This window comes from Mandrillus leucophaeus, unplaced genomic scaffold, assembly GCF_000951045.1.
Source record: "Mandrillus leucophaeus isolate KB7577 unplaced genomic scaffold, Mleu.le_1.0 Scaffold161, whole genome shotgun sequence".
Taxonomy (NCBI): domain Eukaryota; kingdom Metazoa; phylum Chordata; class Mammalia; order Primates; family Cercopithecidae; genus Mandrillus; species Mandrillus leucophaeus.
In genome coordinates, this window is record NW_012101599.1 from 2329361 (window position 1) to 2349456 (window position 20096).

The 20096-nt window shown below is 50.1% G+C and overlaps 1 protein-coding gene across 1 annotated transcript in view; it reads right to left on the bottom strand.

Moving 5' to 3' along the window:
* Positions 1-20096, bottom strand: part of LOC105536617 (chromosome unknown open reading frame, human C9orf3) — a 404528-nt gene that overhangs the window by 169050 nt on the left and 215382 nt on the right. The window contains 1 exon segment of the mRNA XM_011976020.1: positions 17638-17744. Coding sequence (XP_011831410.1) covers positions 17638-17744 — 107 coding nt within the window.

The window sequence follows — 20096 nt, forward strand, 5'->3', positions numbered from 1 at the left end:
CGGTCGCTCTATGCTCAAGCTTTTGGTTATTTAGCTAGGAATGGAGTTGCAGGGTTATACGGTCGCTCTATGCACAAGCTTTTGAGGAACTGCCAGGCTGTTTTCTACAGCAGCTGCACCATTTCACCAACAGTGTACACAGGTTCCAATTTTTCCAAGTCCTCACTAATATTTATTATCTGTCTTTTTCACTGTAGCCATCCTAGTAGGTATGAAGTGGTATCTCACTGTGGTCGTGATTTGTATTTCCTGATAGCCAATAATGTTGAACATCTTATGTGCTCATTGGACATCTGTATATCTTCTTTGGAGAAATGTCAGCCTAGATTGACCTTTTTTTTTTGAGATGGAGCCTCGCTCTGTTGCCCAGGCTGGAGTGCAGTGGCACAATCTCGGCTCACTGCAATCTCCGCCTCTCGGGTTCAAGTGATTCTCCTGCCTCAGCCTCCCGAGTAGCTGGGATTACGGGTGCGTGCCACCACGCCGTGCTAATTTTTTGTAGAGATGGGGTTTCACCATGTTGGCCAGGCTGGTCTCAAATTGCTGACCTTAAGAGATATGCCAACCTCAGCCTCCCAAAGTGTTAGGGTTATAGGTATGAGACACCGCACCCAGACAGATTGATCTTCTGTTTTATTTTTTTTTAATTATTATTTTTTGAGACAGGGTCTCACTCTGTTGCCTAGGCTGGAGTGCAGGGGCATGATCTTAGCTCACTGCAACCTCCACCTCCCGGATTCAAACAATTCTCCTGCCTCAGCCTCCTGAGTAGCTGAGATTACAGGTGCCCGCCACCACGCCTGGATAATTTTTGTGTTTTCAGTAGAGACGGGGTTTCACCATGTTGGCCAGGCTAGGTCTCAAACACCCGACCTTAAGTGATCCACCCACCTCGGCCTCCCAAAGTGCTGGGATTACAGGCGTGAGCCACCATGCCCGGCCCAGACTGACCATTTTTTAACTGGGTCATTTGTCTTTTTATTGTTGAGTTGTAAGAGTTCTTCATGTATTCTGAATACAAGTCCCTTATCAGATATATGATTTGCAAATATTACCTCCCATTCTGTAGGTTGTCTTTATTTTCTTGATGGGGTTGTCTGTCACACACAAGCTTTTAATTTTGATGCTGTCCAATCTACTGATTCTTTTTCCTTGGGTTGCTTATGCTTTCAGTGTCCAGCATGTAAGAAACTATTGCCTAATCCAAGATCATGAAGATTTACGCCTACATTTTTTCTACTCATTTTATAATTTTAGCTTTTATATTCGGGTATTTGATCCATTTTGAATCAATGTTATTATCTTTGATGCTACTATAAATGATTTTTTGTTTTTTTTGAGACAGAGTCTTACTGTGTCCCTCAGGCTGGAGTGCAATGGCATGACCCCGGCTCACTGCAACTTCCGCCTCCCAGGTTCAAGTGATGTAAATGAATTTTTCTTAATTTAATTTTCAGATTATTCTTAGTGTATAGAAATACAGCTAACTTTTGTATGTTGATCCTATATCTCACAACTTTACTGAACGTGTTTATTAGCTCTAATTATTTTTTGAAGGATTAGTTAGGATTTACTCCACATAAGATCACGTCTACAAATAGAGACAGTTTTACTTCTTCCTTTCCAATCTGGATGCCTTGCAGTTCACTTTTGTGCCTAAGCACCCCGGCTCTAACCTCCAGTACAACACTGAACAGTACAGTCCCTGTTCCTTATTCCTTCTGTCCTCAACTATTGACTTGAAAGGGGCAAGAACTCCTGTGAAGCAGAATTTACCATCTAGCAGGACGTTCTGCTTTCACGTCTTTGCGGCAGGTCCAGCAGAATACCTGTACAGTTTTGTCATCCATTCTAGATCAAGACTATTGGCCAAAACACAAACTAAATGGTAGGAAAAAGGGCACAGGAAGCAAGCAAATACTCTGGAGCAAAGTCAGTTTGGCATTACAGGAGAAAGCGCTCACTGGAGGAGAGTGTCTCTGAATGGGAAACTAACGCTCATTCGCTGAGCGTGTAATGTACATAGTGACTCTTCCGATTGGCTGAGTACAGAAGATATCCTTACGATGGGCAAAGTAAGAGTGGATTATTATGGATTGGCATATGTACATCAATAATTTTGTAGGAAATATTTCATAGTCAAATAGCATTAGAATGAATCAGTGCTACACAGAGCAGCAGTACGGAAGTATGCACGTACACTTACAAAATTTACTTTCCCGATTCACAAGAAAACAGTAGCAGTAATTATCTTTGGGTGACTACAGAGGTAGTAAATGGAATTTTATACTTTTCTAAACTGTTTGAATTTTCTTACTACGTGCTTTAATTTTTGGAAAAAAAAATTAACCAAAGTTAACTAACTGGTGATTATGAAATGCCTTGCTTTTTCATGTTTTTCTATAACAAAAAAAAGACCCTACTAAATGTTATTGCAAAAATGAAACACCAAGTACTGTAAATACGTAATTAGGGGTCTATGGAGAATTCTCTCCCCCTTGGAAAGACCTGAGTGCTGACTAACCAGGGAATGGTCTGGAAAAACAAAGAGGAAAGGTTATTTGAGTTCAATTATTCAGGACATGCCTGTCATCTTTGCTGCTTAAAAGAGCTGAGAGCTGAGGGTGTCCCTCTAACAGGAAACAAACTGAGTGGGCAGCTCAGGCGGGTGGAGTTGGCCTTTGAAACAGGAAAGGGCAGGGTCCGTGTCTGGCTAGCTGAGGGCTCTAAAGGTTTTCAGAAAATGCTGGCATAGGTAAAGCATCCTCCCATCAGGAACAGGTAGAAACACTCTTCACAGCTCGCTTGTTAGTGCATGTGGTTCAAACAAAACAACCAGACAGAGGAGTGGGTGGGGGATCCCACGTGCCTGAGGGATAGAGGGACACACAGTGGAGACCTCAGGAGAGGCGCAGGCCGACGGTCAGGTAGGAACTCTCGAAGGCCATAAAGGCAAGAACTTTCTTCTGCTCTGGACTGTGGTGAGATTACGAACAGAGGCCAGAGGAGCTTTACAGAGACGAGTCAGCAGGCACACGAGGGTCGCCCTTCAGGGGGGCTGGACTAGATGTAGGTTCCAGAAGGGAAGTGTTAGAAGTGCTGCCTGTTCAGTTCTTACCTCTAGCGATTTGCTTGAGCATCTCTGTTGAACTGTCAGGCTTTTTCCTTTTAAGCCTAGGCTCTACGTGTGTGACCAGGCACTCTTGCACTGTTTTGTTTTGTTTTGTTTTTTTAACATTCTCTTAATTAGTAAAATTAACTTTTTGAACATTCCAGCCAATTACGTTTGTCAGGAGGGGAGGGAGGTGTTTCCATGTTCTGGTTGGTAAACAGACAGGAGCAGATGCGTTGTGTGGTCCCCAGGGACGGGCGGCAGCAGGGATAGGGGTGGGCCCAGCCCCAGAGCCTTGCGGACATGAGGGGACGAGCCAGGCTGAGGAAATCAGAACAAGCCAGGAGGGGCAGTGGGGCTGGCTGTTGGGGCTGCGTCCTTGTGCCCTCTGCCACTTGACAAACCTCTTCCAAGTGCCGGAGGACACAGATGACAGCATCAAACATGTGTTAAGTATTTACCTGAACTGTAGGAAGTTGCCCTATTCTATTCTATTCTATTCTATTCTATTCTATTCTATTCTATTCTATTCTATTTTTTGAGATGGAGTCTCACTTTGCTGCCCAGGCTGGACTGCAGTCTTAGCTCACTTCAACCTCTGCCTCTCAGGTTCAAGAAATTCTCATGCCTCAGCCTTCTGAGTAGCTAGGATTATAGGCATGCCACCACGACTGGCTAATTTGTGTATTTAGTGGAGATGGAGTCTCACCATGTTGACCAGGCTGATCTCGAACTCCTGACCTCAAGTGATCTGCCGGCCTCGGCCTCCCAAAGTGCTGGGATTACAGGCATGAGCCACCGCGCCTGGCCCTGAAAATATTCATTTTAGATCCACCAAAACAGCAATTCCCTGTGATTCACCTTAACACACGTGTTCTAAATGGTTTGCATGTATTCACTGCATTTATTCCTCACGTCCACCTACAAGGTAGAAACTATTGTGTTATCATCCCTGTTTTACAGCTAAGGGGACTAAAGCTAAGTGTGGTTGAGTAACTCTCTCAAGGTCACACAGCAAATGTGTGTAAAGGTTGAGTATTCTTTATCCAAAATATTTGGAACCAGAAGTGTTTCGGACTTCCGATATTTCTGGATTTTGGAATATTTGCAAACAAATGAAATATCTTGGGGATGGCACCTAAGTCAAAATACAAATTTATTTATGTTTCATATATAGTTGGTCCTCCCAGTCCTCAGGTTCTCCATGCTTGGATTCAATCAACTGCAGATTCAACCAGCCTCAGATTGAAAATATAATACTCCAGGGATGTGGAACCACCGGATACAAAGGACCAGCTTTCCCACAAGGCTGACTGTGCATCCTAAGATTGTGGTGGGGGCAGTCCTGGAACCAGTGCCCCGAGGATACTGAGTACACGTTATACACACAGCCTGAAGGTAATTTTTCTTTGTTTGTTTTTGAGACGGAGTCTCACTCTGTCCCCCAGGCTGGAGTGCAAAAGTGGCGTGATCTCCACTCACTGCAAGCTCCGCCTCCCGGGTTCACGCCATTCTCCTGCCTCAGCCTCCCGAGTAGCTGGGACCACGGGCGCCGCCACCACGCCTGGCTAATTTTTTTTTTTTTTAGTAGAGATGGGGTTTCACCGGGTTAGCTAGGATGGTCTCGATCTCCTGACCTCGTGATCCACCCGCCTAGGCCTCCCAAAGTGCTGGGATTACAGGCGTGAGCCACCGTGCCCAGCCGCTTGAAGGTACATTTTATACATTATTTTAAATAATTTTGTATATGAAACAAAGTTTTGACCAGGACCCACCATCACATGAGATCAGGTATGAAATTATGAAATTTCCCATTAGTGGTCACGTTGGTGCTCAGGAAGTTTGTTGAGATTTTCAGATTAGAAATTCTCAGCCTGTAGCAGACTCAGAACTCATCCAGGCAGCTATTCTCAGAACCCCCGTCCTGCCGTCCTGGGTTGAGACCAAGGGCGGGTGAGCTCTGGAGTGGAACCCAACCCGTATCCTCAGATGATGCCTCCCTAAAGCAAGGCAGGATCAGGCAGACCTTGGCCGAGGAGGAACATGGGCTGCTGCCTTGCCCTCTTTTCAAACCCTACAAACATCAGGGAACCCCCGGATTTAACCTCTCTTTGGATGGGTCGATCCCTATAGACAATGGGGATGGCTTTACACTGTATTATTAGAAGGCTTCTTCTTTTTTTTTTTGACATGAAGTCTCGCTCTGTCACCCAGGCCGGAGTGGCATGATCTCAGCTCACTGCAACCTCCACCTCCCGGGTTCAAGCAATTCTCCTGTCTCAGCCTACCAAGCAGGCAGGATTACAGGTGGCTGCCACCATGCCCGGCTAATTTTTGTATTTTTAGTAGAGAGGGGGTTTCACCATATTGGCCAGGCTGGTCTTGACCTCCTGACCTCATGATCCACCCGCCTTAGCCTCCCAAAGTGCTGGGATTAGAGGCGTGAGCCACTGCGCCCAGCCTAGAAGCCTTCTTTTTTTTTTGATAGCCCGTTTTTGATACCTGCAAATGAATAACTCAGTCAGATCCTTAGGCCAACCAAGGTCTTCTGAACTTATGCCTCTGTACCTCACATAGCCACCTGATTGCATCTGTCCTCTAGACTCTTTCTCTCTGATCACACGTCATCCCAAATGCTCTGTCCTCTAGACTCTTTCTCTTTGAACACACGTCGTCCCAAATGCTGTTCTCTAGACTCTTTCTCTCTGATCACACATCATCCCAAACGCTCTGTTCTCTAGACTCTTTGACCACACGTCATCCCAAACGCTCTGTCCTCTAGACTCTTTCTCTTTGAACACACGTCGTCCCAAATGCTGTTCTCTAGACTCTGTCTCTTTGATCACACGTCATCCCAAACGCTCTGCCCTCTAGACTCTTTCTCTTTGATCACGTCATCCCAAATGCTGTTATCTAGACTCTTTCTCTCTGATCACACATCATCCCAAACGCTCTGTTCTCTAGACTCTTTCTCTCTGATCACACATCATCCCAAACGCTCTGTTCTCTAGACTCTTTCTCTCTGATCACACATCATCCCAAACGCTCTGTTCTCTAGACTCTCTGATCACACGTCGTCCCAAACGCTCTGTTCTCCAGACTCTCTCTTTGATCACACATCATCCCAAATGCTCTGTTCTCTAGACTCTTTCTCTTTGATCACACGTCATCCCAAACGCTCTGTTCTCTAGACTCTTTCTCTTTGATCACACATCGTCCCAAACGTTAGGTAATCTTCCCAGAACTCTACTTGCATTATGTCATTCTTGGAACTTAAAATACCTCACCATTACCCGGAGGATCACATGCGAGTTCTTGAATTTGGCGTCTGAGGAGCTCCATGACAGTCTAGCCTTGCCTGGCCCACCTTCAGTCTCACCGGTTCTTTTTGTGGCTGTCCTCTCCAGCAAGTCCATTCTCATGTTAATGTCCACATCCACAATCCATTCCTTTTTATGCCTACCAGGCTTTGCTCCTTGAATTCCTCTCCCTCTGCCTCTTCACCAATCTCAGTGGTATCCTTTCTTACTATCCCAGCTCACGCCTCACATCCTCTCTGTAGCCCTTTCTAACTAAACCTGTCAACAGTCAACTCTCCGTTCTTAAACTCTGCGGATGTAGCCTAGGATTACCTATCTACCTTGTGACCAGTATTTCGGCTCTCCAAATAATGTATAAAGAACCTCAGGGACAGAGATCATGTCTACGAGATTCATTTTTCAGCACTTACGGGGCACCCTCTCCGTGCCAAGTGCTGTGGTGCACTGAGAAACACGACATGGTCCCTAGGGATGAAAGTCTGCAGGTCAGAAGAGAGAGATGTATTAGGTTGGACCACATGAAATTGTTTTTGGCCGGGCGCGGTGGCTCACACCTGTGATCCCAGCACTTTGGGAGGCCGAGGTGGGCCGATCACGAGGTCGGGAAATCGAGACCATCCTGGCTAACACGGTGAAACCCCATCTCCACTAAAAATACAAAAAATTAGCTGGGCGTGGTGGTGGGTGCCTGTAGTCCCAGCTACTCAGGAGGCTGAGGCAGGAGAATCGCTTGAACCCAGGGAGGCAGAAGTTGCAGTGAGCTAAGACCACGCCACTGCACTCCAGACTGGGTGACAGAGCGAGACTCCATTTCAAAACAGAAATTATTTTTGTAGGGCGAAAATGATCAAATCTTGACAATTTAATGTGGTAAACATAAAGAGAATTATGAAATCATGTAGTCAGAACAGAGAGGGACAGAGAAGAGAGCCTAGGAGGGCGGAGGAGGGACGGCAGCTTACGTTAGGAAAAGGTCTGAGACTTTCTGGGAAGGCAATGCAGCCTGTGCTGAGTCACAGTGATGAGTCATAATGATATGGAATTATGCAGCAAGGCAAGGATATTCTAAATAGAGACAACATTTTTAAAAGGCATGGAGGTAAGAAACAGCAGGCAGATGGTACAAGCTATGGCTGAATTGGGTTCCCCCAAATTTATATGTTGGAGCCATGTCCCCCGGTACCTCAGAATATGACTGTCTTTGGAGACAGGGCAGTTGAGGGCTTCAAGGGGTGGTTAAATTAAAATGAGGCTGTCAGGGTGGGCCTATTCCAATGTGACTAGTGTCCTTTAGGAAGAGCAGATTAAGACATACAGAGGGACACAAGGGACATGCAGACGCAGAGAAAAGGTCACGTGAGGACGCAGCGAGACGGTGGCTGTCACACTGTGGAGTGTGTATTTGGTTTTTGTCCTCGTTTCCCAGCATATAATTCCTAAAATCCTCTGGATCTTCAGAATTTTGCCTTTGCAGGCTAATGAGTGGATGGGTGGCTGGCAGCCCCTAGGTAGCCTCAGGAGGAGCTGTCGCCAGAAAGACCAAGGCAGCATTAGACGGCTGGGACTTGCAGCCCTGCCCCCAATCTCCAGGGAGGGGATGGGGGTAAAGGTCAAGTTGACCACCAAAGGCCAGTGGTTTGATGAATCACGTCTGTAAAACGAAGCCTCCATAAAAACCCAAAAGGACAGCGTTGTGAGAGCTTCTGGACAGCTGAACACAGGGAGGGGCACATCTGGGGAGGGCAGGGAAGCCTCACACCCCTTCCCTCATACCTCACCCTGCGCATCTCTCCACCTGCATCCCGTGTAGTATCTTTGTAATAAATGAGTAAATGTGAGTGTTTCCCTGGGTTTCGGGAGCTGCTCTAGCAAATCCCAATGCACCAGCCGTGGGAACCCCAATTTATAGCTGTTGGTCAAAAGCACAGGGTAGACAACCTGGGGGAGGTGGAGGGCAGTCGGGGGAACGCGCCCTCACCCTGCGGGATCTGACGGTCTGGACAGTGTCAGAATTACACTGAACCAGGGGACACCCAGCTGCTGCCCACTACAGGAGTGATTGCTTGCTTGGTGTGTGGGGAAACTTCCCACACATTTGGCCACAGAAGTCTTCTGTGTTGATGGCTGTGGGGTGAGAGCAGATGAAAAGCAGTTTGTTTTTTCTGCTCAGGGACTGCAAGCCAGGGAGTGAGGGCTCAGAAGAAACCAAATCTGTCAACACCTTGATGTGGGGCTCCTGGCCTCCAGACTGTGGGAAGATAAATCTGTGCTGGCCTTTGGTCACTTATTATGGCAGCCTGAGCTGACTACCACAGTAGTGGTCTCTGAGCTACCCGGAGGGAGAGGGTAAAGCAAAGAACGACAAGAGATGAGACGGGGGACAGAGGTGATGTGCAGGGACTCGCATGCCACACCAAGGGGCTTGAAGATTTTCCTGCAGATGAGGGGAAGCTTCTGGAGAGTTTTAGCAAGGAGGTGGCAGAACCATGAGGTTCTTGTACGGAGAACTCTCTGGTGGCAGCAAGGAAGGGCAAGACCAGAAGTAGAAAGCACTCCGGGGCTGCTGGACTGCTACGAGCACGTGGGGAAGAGACAGGGGTGGTATTGGGGTGGAGAAGAGGGGTTGAATTGAGGAAATCCTGAGGAGATGAAATTGGCAGTTGTTAGCAATGGCTCCCGGGGAGGAGTGAAGGAGAGGCAGGAACTGGAGCTCCCAGGCTCTTACCCTGCCGTGGGTGGACCTGTGCCACCAGTTCAACACTATGGGAGGGGAGCAGATGAAGCGAGGTAGAGGGGATGACCAGTACAAGATGCCTGTGGGGTAATCAGGAGAGATGTCAACAGGGAGTTAAGCATTCACACTTGGTCTTTAGAGAGAGTGCAGCTGCCAATGGAGACTTGGGAGCCTTTGGCTTAAAAGGGGGTATGGCCAGCCATGCCCACGCCCCACCTGTGTGCACAGCAGCCCTTGGCATGCTCTCTGCGACTCTTTGTCAGAGGGTGGCCCTGGGCTTGCCTGAGCCTGTCTTTCCCATGAACACAAGCAGCTGGAAGCACCTGGGACTGTACAGTTCTCCAACCAATGAGATGAGTGCAGGGCACATGCACCCTGGGGGTCCACTGCCCGATGGGAACAACCGAGGGTGACCCATGCTTCCTGCAGAGTAACCCTGCGTGACCCGGCCTGATGTCACGGCACCATGGCTTGGCCTCCTCTTCTCACTTCCATTTTCCTTCCCTTTCCACCTCCTGGGAACATATATATTAGTCTGTTCCTGAATTGCCATAAATACCTGAGACTGGGTACTTTATAAAGAAAAGAGGTTTAACTGGCTCATGGTTCCGCAGGTTGTACAGGAAGCATGATGCTGGCATCTGCTCAGCTCCTGGGGAGGCCTTAGGAATCTTACAACTACGGCAGAAGGCGAAGGGGAAGCAGGACATCTTACAGGGCTGGGGCGGGAGGGAGAGAGTTGGTGGGGGAAGGTGCCACACACTTGTAAACAACCAGAGCTTGTGAGAACTCACGCATGATTGTGACCACAGCACCAAGGGGGATGGTGTTAAACCATGACAAACTACCTCCCACCAGGCCCCACCTCCAACACTGGGGATTACAATTCAGCATGAGGTTTGGGCAGGGACACAGAGCCAAACCGTATCGGAACAATTCCTAGTGAATCTCTGTCCCATATGCCTTGCGTCAGGGTCTGCACCTGGGGAACCCCACCTAAGACGGGGGTTCAGAGGAGACCAGTCTGGGAGGACATGCAGCCGAGTGTGGAGGCCCGAGGAAGACCAGCTCGGAAGAGGCGGGCAGGCAAAGGGCAGACCTTGAAGGAGATGGAGGAGGAATGACAAAGGGGCAAGAAGAGTCAGGCGAGGGACTGCCACAAAAGCCAGTGACAGAAACTTCCAGAAGAGCTGTCAACAGTACCAAACAAAGCAGAGGAGTCTCATAAGATTAAAAATAAAATTTGCTTCCAGAATCTGGTGACTGTCAGGGTACAATGCGCCAAGGAAAAAACAGTTTCCCTACACTGGTGAGAGCAGAAAGCAGATTCCAGGACTGGCAGTTTTAAGAGCTGTGGGAATGGAGACAAGTGTTTGGCTAATTAGATGAGTGTGCAGCAGTTTAAAGGAGAGATTATTACGGATAGGAGAGGCCGGGCACGGTGGCTCGCCCCTGTGGTCCCAGCTACTCGTGAGGCTGAGGTGACAGGATCACCTGAGCCCAGGAGGCAGAGGCTGCAGTGAGCCGAAGTTGTGCCACTGAACTCCAGCCTGAGCAACAGAGGTAGACTCTGTCTCAAAAAAAAAAAAAGATAGGAGAAGTGTGAGCATAGTTAGCAGAGAGAGGGAGAGGAAAGGAGGGAGGGCTGAGGACAGAGGGCCGTGGGTGGCAACGGAGCCAGGTCCTGGTGGAGGAGGGCCCCAGGTCGCTGGTGCACTGGGCAGGAGCCCCGGGACATTTCCCTTTTGGAGCTTGCCCCACCAAAGCAGGTGACACTGAGATTTTCCTGTCTCCTTACCAGACTCTTCCTCGAAGCCCGCAAGCTTTGAATTTAAAAATAAGATGGTATGAATCAATAAAAATGTAGCTAATTAAATTCAGGTATGAATGCCGAATTAAAATAGAAGGATATGGCTGGCTTTCATCAAGAGAATTAAAAAGGACTGCCTGCCCTTCTTGGTCGGCAACAAGACCCCACCAGGTAATCCATTAAAAAGAAGCTCCGGTGACACACGAAGGTGACTGGTCACTTATTCTAGGCTCTCACCACCGTCATGCCTGTGGGTGCCCCCAAAGAACTACTGTCCCCCCTGACAGGACATGGTCCAAAGTGACGAGCGCCTCGTTTTCCATTCCTCCTTCCCCTTCTTCCTCAGGGGCAGAGGGTTCAATTCTACGAAACTGTCAGGCCACAGGCACTTCTAGCTCTACCCTGAAACTAGCGATTCATCTTTAGCCACATCAAGGCAGACAGGATGTCACTTGGGCACTGAGAGGTCGGGGTAGATACGGATGTAGCTGTGTTTACAGAATCAAAAGAAGAGCATGGCTGACGGCCTCCATTTTCCCAGCAGAGCAGGAGGCAAGAGAAGGCGGGGGGAACAGGAAGGTCTGGAATAAACACTGAAGGCCTGGGAGAAGGGAGCTGGCCCAGGAAGAGTAAAAGGATTTATTCTTGGCCCTGCTAGAGGCTTCCGATCTCGAGAGAGAGGAGCAGCAGAGGAAGGGGAACCCGGGGGCTGGAAGCGAGTATACGACTGCACCCAGGGATGCTCCAAGGAGGACAGCTTTCCCACGAGGCAGGCTGGGGTCCCTGCGAATACACGTGTCCCCACATGCAGGTGGAAAAGACTGCTGTGTTCTTTGGGGATTAGAAATAAAAATTTTGAGCAAAATTTTAGAGGTGAAAACATCAAGTATATGGAGAAGGTTTACACACAGAAGACTTAATAAAAAACGTCTTCCTGCCGGGCGCGGTGGCTCATGCCTGTAATCCCAGCGCTTCTGGAGGCCCAGGCGGGGAGATCACGAGGTTAGGAGATCGAGGTCAGGAGATCGAGACCATCCTGGCTAACAGGGTGAAACCCTATCTCTATTAAACACACACACACACACACAAATTAACCGGGCGTGGTGGCGGCGCCTGTAGTCCCAGCTACTCGGGAGGCTGGGGCAGGAGAATGGCGGGAACCCGGGAGGTGGAGCTTGCAGTGAGCCGAGATCGCGGCACTGCACTGCACCGCAGCCTGGGGGACAGAGCGAGACTCCGTCTCCAAAAAAAATAAAATAAAATAAAATAAAATAAAAATAAAAATGAAAAAAGGCTTCCTAGTTTAAGTGGAATGTACAGTGCTTCAGCACCACACGAGTTCACAGCACTTGTGGCATGCAGGGTTTATTTGGCTGTGGATAGGGTTCCATACTTGGGGTTTTTCCCCTGTTATTAAGGGATGTTTTTGCGATCAAGGGATGAGGCATTCAGGAGGAAGGTTAGGCAAAGATGCTGGCATTTATCTAGTATTGTATCAAAGTGGAGGCAGCAGCTAAGATTGAGAGTTCCATAGACTCCTGCCTGTCAGCACCTCCTTAAAGCGATACATTTTAATGTTTTTCTCAGCAGGAGCTTGACTTTAACAATGAATCCAGACAAAAAGGGAAGACATAATAAATCACAAACGATAAAAACCAACAGAGATTTCTTCTGACCCTGCCACCTTAGCTCTTCCATCCCTGGGGCCTGTCACAGTGTGCTGACTGAAAGCACTTAGGCAGAAGCTGCCGGAATCCAGCTGCACCCTGGAGACAGGAGGCATGGCGGGCCTTTCAGAAGCCCCGTGCATCTCCGGCTAGAGCCGCCACCGCTGCGCAGGTCAGGAGGGGACCTTGTAGGCAGGGGACGGATGACAGGAGAGAGCTGAGCAGTGGCAGGGCAGAAAGGAACACTGAAAGCAGACTTTGCCTGGGGACGAGTTCTGCCCAGGGCCAGAGAGGAGAGGAAGAGTCTGGGAGAGTCCTTGGGGTCTCATGTGTGGAAAAGACATCTTCAATAATTAACAAATGAAAAGTGGCATGTGATCCCTGACATTTCGAAACTGAGCAGATCGTCTTGCCTCCGAAGTCTGTAGCCACATTACAGGCTCTCCAGCCAATGAGGGCTGAGAAGGCCAGGAAAACACAAGAAACCTGTAACGAATGACTCACCAGCAAGTCAGTCTCAGACACACCTGATGCAAAGGACGCACAACAAAGTCCATCTAAGAAACATCTGGGCCGGACACAGCGGCTCAGCCTGGAATCCCAGCACTGTGGGAGGCCGAGGCGGGCGGATCACCTGAGGGCAGGAGTTCGAGACCAGCCTGGCCAACACGTGAAACCCCGTCTCTACCAAAAGTATAAAAATGAGCCAGGCATGGTGGCACCTGCCTATAGTCCCAGCTACTTGGGCGGCTGAGGCAGGAGAATTCCTTGAACCCAGAAGGCAGAGGTTGTAATGAGCAGAGATCACGCCACTGCACACCAGCCTGGGCAACAGAGCAAGACTGTGTCAAGAAAAAAAAAGGAAAAAAAGAAAAGAAAGAAAAGAAAAGAAAAGCAGAAACATTTGGTGAGACCGCGGCTCAGTGGGTGGATGGAAGGCACAAATGGAAAGCTGTTCTTATCAACTACTGAAATTAATAAATCATTGCCAAACAAAATTTTAGTTTTTCTCTTCTCACTTTGTTAATGCTCCACTATCTATAATCAAGAGAATGTTGAGTTTTCCTTTTTCTCAATATCTTTTAAAATAATAAGACACATGCTTCATGTGTTAACAGACAAAAGACGCCTGGACTAAGCATACATTTCACCCTGACCTGTATGTCCTTCCAGAGCCCAAGATACCTGCAGGTTTCTGTTCTGTTTTGTTTTAAATGCAACTAAATGCTCTCTCAGTTCCCTGAAGACAGGAATATGGTATAGGGAAACAGAAGAGTTTCAGTCCCTGGGTTTAAATCCCTGTTCTCTTCTTTATCAGCCAGAGGAGGTTAGACATCTTATTCAGTCTTTCTGAGCCTTGGGCCATTGAAGTGGAGACTGTTAACCTGCCAGCAAGAGAGGTGAGGAAGGACAGGCCACAGAGGCAGAGGGAACTCAAGGAGAGTAAGACACACAGAAGCCAGGAGGAGAAAGTGCTTCAAGGAGAAAGCATTTTTAGGAGACTGGTCAGACATGTTGAACAGTGTGGCAAAGATCTCAAGAGAAGTTTCCACTGTGTCCGCCAACATGTGGAAACCTATTGAGACATAAACTCAGACTTTTACATTGTTCTGGTCCATCATTTCAAGACCATGGGGCATCTTGGAAGAAAAAACAAGATAGCACCTCTGATTGTTTTTAAGGGACTTCTTTCCCAAGGTCTCGTTGAAAACAAAATCTGAGAACAAATTTTTACAAGTCTGGTTCTTCCTTTTACTTTCAATAATTTCCAGGTTCTCTGAGTCCATTTCAGGGAGAATTCTAGGGGATGGGAGTGAACGAGACTTAGACTATATAATTCAGGGCAGGTTCGGACACATTTCCTCCTCATTGTAAGTGCATCTGATAACAGTATTTTCCTTACTGATGTGCAATAAGCCTTTCAAATGCAGTCAATTCATGGTTAGCCTAAATTTAGGCAAACAAAATTTCTGAACACTAAGACAAAGAAAAGCAAATGCCATAAAAAGCCGTCTAGCACAAAGGTCTAAAAATACTAGATTGTTCTCCCAGCTCCACACACAAAGGAAAAGATCTTGGCCATCAGAAGCTGGGCTGACTCAGGCTCCAGGGAAGCCAGAGATGAGGCCCTCCTCGTGTGTGAACCGACTTCCCAGGGTGCGGTCTAACTTGCTTACAAGTTGGAAACACAGTTCATCAAAACTCATCTTCATTATGATACCTCTACCCCCCACTGAAGGACTACGGTTATGCAGAACCAAAGGGATCAAAGGGACTTAGAGACGTGGAGAATGGAGATGACCTCTCAGGTGGAGGGCCCGAGCCTTTGAGGGTGAAGGGATCTGCGCGGTGAGGCGGCTCGTCGGTAAGCATGCTCCTGGGCCCCTGACTGAAAGCAAACCTCTCTGGCCCTCATGTCCCTCTGCTGCCTTTCCAGTTCTGCTTCCTGGGCCAGCACAACCCGTCTTACGGAGCCTACAGTCACCAGCCCCGCTTCCTGTCCACTTCAGCCTGGCTTCCTTCTCCACCACCCATGTCGTCCCACTTCTCTCTCCTTCACCCCCTTCATCCCCCGGGCAGCTGCCAACATCAGCCACTCCCACCTGCTTGCCTCAGCTTCTTTTCTGGCCTCCACGGCCCTGGAGCCCTGATTTTCTCTGGGGAAACACGTAACGGTTTCCCTAGATTCCTCTGTTGGCTCCCCCTCTTCCCCGTGACCTCTTCTCTCACTCTCCTCTCTCCCTGGGGATTCCACTGTGTTCAGGATTTAAGGGGTTTTATAGGCTGAATGTTCCAGCCTCTCCAGTGAGCTCCTGACTTGCAGTCTCCCAAGTTCATCCTATTGAATATCTGTTGGTCATCACAAACTTAACACATGCAAAGCTGGAAACTTCACTTTCCTTCCAAGCTCCTCCCCATGTCTTTACCATCACATAAATGGGATCACCATCTACCCAACTGTTCAACTCAAAAAACCTCGAAGTCATTCTGGATACATTCATTTTCCTCTTCTCCACATTCAATCAACCAAGGCCTGCTGGTTCCATGGCCAAAACACATTTCAAATAGGTCTGCGTCTTGCATCTGTCACCGGCACCCCAGGGCCTCTCGCATGGACTACTACTGCGAGGCTGCAACCGTTCTGCTGGCTTTCCGTCGGCTGCCTGTGGTGCTCTCCACACAGCAGCACTGCACAAACACTGAGCGGATCACACACCTTCCTGCCGAAGGCCCCAGAGCAGCTTCCGAGAACCTGGAGAAAGGCTCGTGGGACCTGGCTCCTGCCTGCCTCTCTTGCCCCTGCCCTCAGTCCCCTTTCCAGCCACACTGCCCTTCTTTCTATCCCTAAGGCACACTAAGGCTTTTCCCGCCTCAGCCAGGCTACGTACAAGGCAGCTCATTTTCAGAGAGAAATCCCCCCACCTCCTGATGTGCCACCCTCCAGTCAGTATGGACATCACCGAGCGGTCCGCTCACAGCGCTGCGCACCACCTGTGACCGGCCAGTACATGCAGTGATGTCCCTGCTAAGTGGAAGCTCCATGAGAGCAGGGGCCGTGTCCACGGTGGCCATAGGGGCAGCTGTCCTGCCTGGCTCAGTCAGCATTGGCCGAGGGAACAGATGCTGGAACAGTGGCTTTGAGGCGGGAACACAGGTCTCCTGGCTCCTGGCCCGCTCCACTTCCCTCCACTAGATCTGCCTTTCCGAAACAATGGATGAGTCAACTTGGGAGGCCGCCTTAGCGTGCAAGCGCAGGGAACTCTGCCGTGGGAAGGGTGCAGCTTGCCACACCCGACGTTCTGCAGTGCTGCACAGAAGTCCCAGCCAGCTCTCTCCCTGGGGTGCATTTGCGTTAGGCTTCAGTCACAGGCGAAGTGGGGGTGTTCATTTAAAAACAAACCAAAAAGCAGAACCGTCCAAGGCAGGCTTCTGCCCGGGAAGGTACTCCCAGCACTTTGGGAGGCCGAGGTGGGCAGATCATCTGAGGTCAGGAGTTCAAGACCAGCCCAGCCAACACGGTGAAACCTCGTCTCTACTAAAAACACAAAACCAAACAAACAAACAAATAAATAAATAAATAAATAAATAAATAGCTGAGCGTGATGGTGGGCGCCTGTAATGCCAGCTACTCGGGAGGCTGAGGCAGGAGAATCACTTGAATTTAGGAGTTGGAGTGAGCAGACATCCGCCACTGCACTCCAGCCCGGTGACAGAGTGAGACACCATCTTTAAAAAAAAAAAAAGAAGAAGGGGCGAGGACAGGAGCAGTTCCTGGATGGCCATCCCTCCCCACCTGTTTGATGGCGGATTCCAAGCATCTGACTCTAGTCAAGAGGGGGGCGGACGGAAGCTTCTGTTGCCACAGCAACCGCAGTGCTCCCGGAGCCTAGGCACCAGGTTTCAGATAACCATTTTACAAAGAAAAGGAGCGAAGCAGAGAGGGACACACGTGGAAAAATGGCACGAAATAATCCTGCACATGCCACAAGCCACAGTCTACAAACAAAACTCAGGAGCTGGCCATGGAATCCTCCTGCACGGGGGGCAGCAGAGGCTTCCTGCCGGGCTACGGTGGAAACAAAAGGGCCCATTGACACACACATCTGTGACCACTAAACACTTAGGAATCAATATTTTCCTAAAGATTTTTTTCCCTTTGGCTTTACAGGGTTACTGTCTGCCAGGCTGCCAAACCCCAACCCTCGCCACGTCCGCAGCCACCACATAAAGTGACTATTAGAACTTCAAACGAAGGATCTGACCCCCGGAAATGGCCTCATGCTAGTTTTTTCCTAAACAGTCACCAGGAAAATGTCGGAAGGCAAATCAAAACACACACCCTGAAAGACTTAGAACATAACCGTCCCATCTGGGGGGACGAGAAGCCCGCCCAGCTCAATTTAAAAAGGAAACCAGCAGATGCCATCAGTGGCAGGGAGATGTCGTGAAGGAAAGAAGGAACGAGAGGGCTGCAGATCACAACGCAGTTTTACCTTAACACCTGCATCTCCGCGGGGGAGCTCTGCATCTCATCCTGGAGGCGACGCCAGCGCAGGCAGGCCCTCAGTTCCTGCTGCTCCCGGGCCTCGCGGGGGGCCAGCTGCTCAGACACAGACACAGACACACATGCACAAAACACCGTCACTGGTGTGGTCCTGGTGAAATGGCTCGCTTGGTTTCAATGGGGGACAACATAGCCTGCCCCGTGCTCTCACCTTGCTTCCATCAGAACCCTAAAGGCCACCGGAGCCTCTTAGTGCCTAAAACCACCAACCAACCGCGCACGCTCGCTTGTGCTGCTGGCAGTGGAGCCGGGCCTGCTGTTCGGCGGCGGTTGCCTGGTTCGGGAACCCGCCCATCCCACCAACACACACCTGGTCTGGACAGCGTGGGCTTCCCTTGCGGCCGTTTCCACTTGGATCCGTCCTCTTTTCCCACTTTGTCTTTCTGCACAGGAGGGAAGGCCCCACCGTTCCCCTCCGATGTTCCCCAGCCCTCAATTTTGTTAAGGACTGTTTCCAGCGGGGCCTGCTAATGCAACCCAGATGGTTCTGTGTGCACATAACTAAAAGTGCTGCCTGGACTGACTCTGGGGGAGGGGAGGCCATCACACTGCCCTACTGAGCCAGAACCCGCTGCCATCCCATGGTGTGCTCACTGGGCCACACGGCCCGGACCTCTGTGAGGGAGGGCGGGCAGCAGAGCACCCACTGGGGACGGAAGACGTCTATCCACAGGTGTTTCTGGAAATCAAACGTTCCTGATAATTCCTTCAACAGATATCTAATGAGTCTCTGCCAGGCCCTGGGGACAATACACACAGGGCCTCGGGGAGCAGCCAGGGGAGGGAGAGATGGCAGGAAAACTCACATCAGAGAGCGGGTGACGGGAGAGGTGACGGGGGAACCCAGATGCCCCCTTGCCCACCAGGGCTTCCTGAGGAGGGGGTGGTGGCAGCGCTGGTGCTCAGGGAGGCAGGAGTCGGCCGGGGAGGAGGGATTTCGGGAAGAGGGAAAGCACTTGCAAGGCACATCGGGCCAGGCAAGGGTGTGATGTGCTTAGAGAACGGCAAGGCGTACGTCAGACCCAGAGCAGACGACCGTTCTGGGAGGGAGTGAGGTGCAGGGAAGCTGGCCGAGGCCGGATGATCCTCAGACCCCACGTGCCTGCTGTTATGGACTAAACTGCGTCTCCGCAAAATATACGTGTTGAAGGACTTACCCCGGTGTGACTGTATTTGGAGACAGGGCCTTCAAGGAGGTCATTAAGGTTAAGTCAGTCATGAGTGGGGCCCTGGAGGATTACTCCAGGGCTGGTGTTCTGCTAAGAAGAGGAAGAGCTAACAGAGTGTTCTTTCTCTCCGCGTGCACAGAGGAAAGGCCGTGTGAGAACGCAGAGAAAAAGCAAGCGAGGAAGAGTGAGGGACCTCACCAAAAACCAACCCTGCTGGCACCTTGGCCTTGGACCTCCAGCCTCCAGAACCGTGAGAAATAAACGTCTGTTGCTTAAGTCACCCAGTCTCTGGGATTTATTATGGCAGCCCGAGCACACTGCTACGGCTGTGAAGGCATTTAGACTTTCTCCAGGTTGATGACAAGCTACACCATCCAACCTTGCGACTGACTCAATTCACAGATCCCTGCGGATGCCTCTCTGAGTGGATGGTGGTCTCCATCTCCCTGGGATTTCACACGTCCCCGCACCCCACCCCCAGCCCCGCCACGCTTCCTACCGCTCAGTGCACAGTCTCCCAGGCAGCGAGGTGACCCCGGTGACCCCGTCACCCTGTGTCCTCATCCCTGATCTCTGGTGGGGCCTGCGGGCCAAGAGCAGCCCGGGAGGTGGCACACCCACCCCTGCCCCACAGGGTGCTCCCCACTCCCTGGACGGTCTGAGGCAGGCCCTCGCCAGGGCCAGCAACAACTCAGTCTCGCCACTGAAGGGAGAGGTCAGCCTGGCGGACGTGCTCTGGAAACGTTTCCAACTTTGTGCTGGAATCGAGAACAGCCATTTTGCCTCAGGGGTGTTCATGTTTTCGCATCTTGAAGAGTTACTGCACGTACCTCCGAGGATGATGAGGGGCTGACCCCTATCATGTTAAGGGAAAGGAGCAACAGAGAAAGCTCAGCTCCTGCTGTCCCTTTAGGCTCACAACAGAAGCCACAAAGGCTTTCTGGGCCCGCCCAGGCCTGTCCTCTCCTACCTCGGAATTCTGACGATACTTGGTGTTTACTTCTCTTTGCAAACTTATCAGTCAAGAGGCAGGACCAAGCCAGCAGACTAAGGAGTGGCCTCCTAGAAGTCTAGGCAGAGGGAAGGCTAAGGAGGAGCACTCTGGGGATGCAGGAGATCAAAGCCGGAGGTGTCATGATCAGACGCCCGGAACGCATGACAACTCCAGGACCAGCTCAGATCGGATCGTCTCAGAAGGGAGGCACTCCAGGGAAGAGAT